Source organism: Sinocyclocheilus anshuiensis, unplaced genomic scaffold (assembly GCF_001515605.1).
Source record: "Sinocyclocheilus anshuiensis isolate Anshui unplaced genomic scaffold, SAMN03320099.WGS_v1.1 scaffold827, whole genome shotgun sequence".
Classification (NCBI taxonomy): Eukaryota; Metazoa; Chordata; class Actinopteri; order Cypriniformes; family Cyprinidae; genus Sinocyclocheilus; species Sinocyclocheilus anshuiensis.
The window spans coordinates 100052-106406 of record NW_015542371.1 but is presented as its reverse complement, the minus strand read 5'-3'; the positions used below and the strand labels follow the sequence as shown (position 1 = coordinate 106406).

The following is a 6355-nucleotide window of genomic DNA, read 5'->3' as shown; positions in this document are numbered from 1 at the left end:
ATGAGGGCTCTCTGACCCTCCCATAGACAGCAAGGTAACTACCACGTTCAAGGTCCAGAAAAGTACCAAGATGATCGATAAAGTAGTCCGTGTGACATCAGTGGTTCAACTGTAAAGTTACGAAGCTACAAAAATACTTTTTTGCGCAAAGAAAACAAAAATAACGACTTAATTCTGGTTACCGCTGTAAACAAAGCAGCACTGCACTGAAACACTGTTTTAATGTGAACTATACAGAGACGAGATGAAAAGAAAAGACCACGTAAACTTTTCTGAAGATAGTTCCCCTCAGAACAAAACAAAAATAACAACTTAATTCCACATTTTCGTCTCTACTGCGTCACTTTGGATGCGTGTTCACGACAGTACCATGACGCGAGCATGTGGCGGGGCTGACCCAAAAATAAAAATCATGAACAGTGAGTGATCTGCCTGCTACAGTATTTTTCTCTGTGCGTCCGTCTTCAACATCTCTGGCATGTGATAACGGGCGTTTACAGACTTCATATTTTCCCATAAATTACATTTTGGAAAATGATTGCATTGCAATGCAGTTTGTGCAAGTCCAGAACAGAGACGAGTTGCAATAAGACAAAAAACGGCCGATTGCTGATCGCGTAAGTTCCAGGGAAAGCTCCTTATTTCGGCCATCCTACACACACGTGACTGACTGGACTGCTCGCTCGCACCAACAGGAGGAGGAGGGTCGTGTTACTCTCTACACTGCACTCAACCTTAGGGATTCCTACACTTTCAGTCTTTGAGGAGACATGAAAAACAGCGCATACCGCAGCAACGGTATAATGGAAAATATTAGTGTTTTTGAAACTGTGAAATATTCAAATCGCGGTATACCTTGAAACCGGTAATCGGCCCATGCCTAATTGGGACCAGAAGTGGTTTGGTCACCAACATTCTTCAAAATATCTTCTGGAAAAACTTGACGGGGAGTAAATGATGACAGAATTTAACAATCCCAACTTATTTGGTAACCACTAAAATTGTGCAACATGTTTTACTCAAGAATCATGCTCCATGTCTTCAAGGTCAGGAAGCTCCTAGAACGTTACCCAAGCATCCTACTGCTATGTTCTCCATTTGTCCCGCAGGGCTGTGTATCTGGTAAGGCATAAAGAAACTCGACAACGTTTTGCAATGAAAAAAATCAACCGACAAAACCTGATTCTGCGGAACCAGATCCAGCAGGTGTTTGTGGAGCGAGACATCCTGACGTTTGCAGAGAATCCCTTTGTGGTCAGCATGTTCTGCTCCTTCGAGACCCGCCGACACCTGTGCATGGTCATGGAGTACGTGGAAGGTAAGGCACTGAACATTTCAACTCAGCAAAACTCAGACGAAGCTTGTTAACTTGTATCTTTTAAGTGCATAGTCAAAGCTTACGAAGAGAAACTTTTACTATGGGTGGAGAAGTACATGAAGACAATTTTTTGTTTTATTCGCTGACGAATGCCGTGCTACTCTGGATGGATTTCTAGATGGTTGGTGAATGGCCACCCTGCTTGGCAATAGAATCGCATTGGCTTTTTTAGTTTACTTGCCAGACTTGTCATTTTAACAGAATGTTGGTGGTGCTTGTTGGTCATTCAGTTTTTCTGTAAATAAAAAAACGAACAATAATACTGACGTGATGATACTACTACTAATAACAATATAAAACGCGCCTGGTGAGCTGCTGGGTTCATGAATATTAATCACGTTCTCTGCATTCGTTGGAACTGATTTGCTGAAATCAAAACAGGGTCAGTAATAGGTGAGCGCCAGCCGCTGCGTATTAGTTCCGCCCACTGCTGAAGAAACAGGCTTGTTCTTAAAGGCTGAATAATTCATTTGTCTGCAAATCCTTTATCAATAGGAATATAGTATGCTTTAAAGATGGAGAGCGAAACTCTCAAGTGATTAGTCAGCGTATTAAAGACGAGTGAAAATATATCTGTGCTAAACTTATACTTCGCCTTCAACAGACACTGGTGAGTAAAATCTAACAATTTATTAACCAATGGCTAATAATAGACATTTAGTTGCCCAGCATGAAAATTTAGTCACATATGCGAGTGATTTACTTTTTAACAAACCTGCCTGGGATTGATACCAGTTATCTAAAAAGATATGAGAAATAAAACAAACAAACACTTTCTATGAAAACAAATAATAATTTTACTAAAATATGTCACTTGATTTGTCTGATGTGTCACATACATAATAATTTGGAACACTGTGTGTGTAGCAGTGTATATATATGTATAATAGAAAATATTTGTAGTAATAATTTATTGTTATTAGAAATATAATTTCTCATAGTTTATATTGAATTTATAAATTATTATTAAAACATGTATAATGTAAATGTATGTAACATTTGCATGTATAAATATGTCTGGGCTAATATGATTTCCAGGTGGTGACTGTGCCACTCTGCTAAAGAACATGGGTCCACTTCCTGTGGATATGACCAGGATGTACTTTGCGGAGACGGTTCTGGCGCTGGAGTACCTGCACAGTTACGGCATTGTGCACAGAGATCTCAAACCAGACAAGTGGGAAAAGAACTGCAAACCTCATTTATGCAACTGTATGTCAGTGTAACTGTTGTTAACCTGATCTGTTAACCCTTCACAGCCTCTTGATTACTTCAATGGGACATATTAAACTGACTGACTTCGGGCTCTCCAAAATCGGCCTCATGAACATGACAACAAATCTGTACGAGGGCCATATTGAGAAAGACACTAGGGAGTTTATCGATAAGCAGGTGGGCAAGAGCACAATAATCCTTGGGTACAATTTATGCTAATTTTCAAGAAATGTTATTGATATTAATATAGAATCTATCTGTGTTTTGTGTTGTTTTATTTGTTGTATTCACAGGTTTGTGGCACCCCGGAGTACATCGCTCCAGAAGTGATCTTGCGGCAGGGCTACGGGAAGCCTGTCGACTGGTGGGCCATGGGTATCATCCTGTACGAGTTTCTGGTGGGATGTGTGCCGTTCTTTGGAGACACAACGGAAGAGCTTTTTGGGCAGGTTGTCAGTGGTGAGTTTAGATTAATGTGTTTTAAACTCTCCTGTCAGCTGTTAGGACACAGATACCTTTAAAAGGATCAGGAAGCTTTACCAACTGGCTTAAAATGAAACTGCTGTAAAAAGATTTGATAACACTGTGTTCCTTATGCAGATGAGATTATCTGGCCAGATGGAGATGATGCCCTTCCTGTAGACGCCCAGGACTTGATCACACGATTACTGAACCAAAACCCACAGGAGAGGCTTGGAAGAGGTGCTTTGTCATTCATTTGTAGTCAATAGGAATTTAGTATAAACCTTTTTAGTATAGTTATGTTACCCGAGTATAGTTAATTTTTTAAAGGGTCATATGATGAGAAATCAAGTTTACCTTGATTTTTTTTATTGTCATATTCAAACAAACTGATATTGCATATATTGAAACAAAGATGAATTTCAACAACTGATTCAACAAATTTATTTAGCTGTTTCTAAATATGAATTTTTATAAATTATATATAATTTTTGAATTTTCATATAATTATATTTTTAAATGTATATTATTTAAAAATTGTGCAATTTTTATTTTGGAATTTTTATAAATTATATATATATTTTTTTTTTTCAATTTTCATAAATTATATATATTTTTAATTTTTATAAAATTACTTTAATTACAGAATTACATTTTAATAAAAAACTTAATATCTATATTTTATTTTGAGTTTTTATAAATAATTATTATTATTATTATTTATTTTTTTTTTTTTTTTAGAAATTATATAGCATTTGTATTTTTTAATTATTAGAAATATTTTTATTTTGTGACTAATTTTATATCATTCGTGAAGACACTTTTGTTCCACTGAATTGAAATGAGACATTTTTTGCTTCTGCAAAGGGCCAGAAATGGCCAAAAAAGGTCATGAAAAATATAATTAAGATTGTATGAAACACTAATTAATATCCCCTCAAGTGAAAAGAAATGACAGAAAATATATGATATGACCCATTTAAGTTCAAAATAAATGTTTAGGATTAGATCTACTTCAAACATTGTTCATACAACAGCTTTGTGTAGAGCTGTGGACAGTTGTGATGAATTCACATGTTTGTAGGTGGGGCTTCAGAAGTAAAGCAGCATATGTTCTTCAGCGGTCTGGACTGGAACGGACTCCTGCGTCAGAAAGCTGAATTCATCCCTCAGCTGGAGGCCGAAGACGACACTAGTTATTTTGACAGTGAGTCTCACTAATTCAGCACAGGGAGGAGATTCTGAGAGCTTCATAAATGCCTGGAGCGAAGCGCTCTGGAAATGTCAGCTTATTCTTGCGGCTTATGCACTGAGATACAGTTATGATGTCTTCATTGTACTTACCTATTACCCCCTAAATCCTTTTTGTTCTTTTTCTGCATAGCTCGATCTGAACGCTACCATCATTTGGCTTCTGATGAGGATGATGAAACCAATGATGAAGAGTCTTCCCTTGAAATACGACGGTTTTCCTCTTGGTCAAATCGTTTCAGCAAGGTTGGGTCCTTTTTGCTGTCGCACACATAATATTGAATTTTTTTTTGTTTTTTTAGAACAGCCATCATCACACTTTATATATTGTCATTATTACGTATAACAATCGCAACTTTCTCACTTTTTTTTTTTCTGTTCTGAGATTGAAACAGGCTTTCATTGACCTCAAATTTAAGGCCTGTTCACACCAAGTTATATTTATTTAAATATGAAGATAACTATTAGCATCCACACCAATGCACAAAAACATTCTGTTTATTATAAGTGTGTGCTGCAGTATTAAATGCATTCCACACACACAAAAAATATATATATTCCACGTAAGGATTTTACCTAGTAAATAATCATGGATGACACATTCACGCCTGTGAATAGAGTATTTCTATAATAACGTCAGTGGCATCTGTAATTAAACTTTTGCTTTTAAATAGGTTTTTAAAAAACCAAGACCCCTGTTGTATCGACCAGCTAAACATAAAGAGAAAAAAGCGTAACACCATAACAAGCGTCAGTGCCAGTGTTATTTGAATATTCAAAATATTAAAAAAAAACTCTAATAGTGTCTCAATAAGTTTATATATTTTCCATTTTAATTTTAGTTAGTAATTTTGTGTTTTTATTTTTAGTAGTGTTTAACCTTTTAGCTGAAATAAACGTGAACTGAAATAAAATATAAAAAAACGTTTTATTTCAAGTAACGAAAATGTATATATATTTTTTATTTTAGTTAACTATAATAACCCTGGTCAGTGCCAGGTTTTTTCTGTAGGGTGGCCATTTTTCCTCTCTGACATTTATTATCCATAATTTTGTAGGTGTACAGCAGCACAGAGCACCTGGCCACCCCATCCAACCTGAGTTTCTCCTCCGACCGCAGTCACAGTGAAGAGATAGAGGACCGGGCAGACGGGAGGGACACTCACTCACATGGAGAGATCCAGCGGCAGGCCTCCACTGGAGACAAGAGGCTCTCGGCTCAGAGGGCAAGGTGCAAACAGAGGAATAAAGAAATCAATTCACCCAAAAAACACACTTACAAAAACACGTTATAAATGAATGGGACATATAGAAAATTTGAAAAAGTGTATTTACACTGTGTGCTGTGTATGTTACAGTCAGTGTTCATTTAATATCACTGATACTGTTGTAGTTTTATTATTATTTTGAATTTTTTATTTTTTCGGTTTTTATTTTAATTGAAAAGTTTTGGGTTTTGTCATTTTTATTATAACAATAAATGTTAGAATATTTACTAGTCAAAATTACATTGTAGATACTTTCCATATGAATAATGACTAAAAATTGCTTTACAGATATCTAAGACGGGTATTGCTTAGTCAAAATTTAATATTTTAGTTATCTGTAAGGCAATTTTGACTAGTAATAATTTAACGGCAGGTATCTAAAATGTACTTTGTCTAAAAATTCCAACATTTTATTTTTTACTAACCGTAATTCTATTCACAATATCTGCAAATCAATTTGGACTAGTAAAATGCAATAATTCTTACTTTAAAAAATGTAATTGACTAGTCAGAATAAAATTGCAGATACCTTAGTTGGTCAAATTGCATTTTTACTAGTAAAAATTGCATAATTTTAGTTGTTTTAATACTTATGTGTATTAATATTTGTTTACTTATTAATATTTATTTCATTTTAATTTGTTATTTTAGTACATCAAGTTAAACTAAATGAAAATGATAAATGTTTCCTTGACAAGAAGCAAAAACTAAAATAACTTCAAGGTATTTATATATATATATATATATATATATATATATATATATATATGTAGAGATAGAG

General features: G+C 34.9%; 1 protein-coding gene across 3 annotated transcripts in view; it reads left to right on the top strand.

Annotated features, from left to right (window-relative positions):
• LOC107692230 (microtubule-associated serine/threonine-protein kinase 3-like) overlaps positions 1 to 6355 on the top strand; it is a 45929-nt gene that overhangs the window by 26049 nt on the left and 13525 nt on the right. For all 3 annotated transcript variants that reach the window (XM_016491193.1, XM_016491192.1, XM_016491194.1), the window contains 8 exons: positions 1110 to 1318; positions 2417 to 2555; positions 2638 to 2770; positions 2887 to 3052; positions 3194 to 3295; positions 4140 to 4262; positions 4440 to 4552; positions 5365 to 5537. In XM_016491193.1, the coding sequence (XP_016346679.1) occupies positions 1110 to 1318; positions 2417 to 2555; positions 2638 to 2770; positions 2887 to 3052; positions 3194 to 3295; positions 4140 to 4262; positions 4440 to 4552; positions 5365 to 5537 (1158 nt within the window). The remainder of the gene's footprint in view (positions 1 to 1109; positions 1319 to 2416; positions 2556 to 2637; positions 2771 to 2886; positions 3053 to 3193; positions 3296 to 4139; positions 4263 to 4439; positions 4553 to 5364; positions 5538 to 6355) is intronic.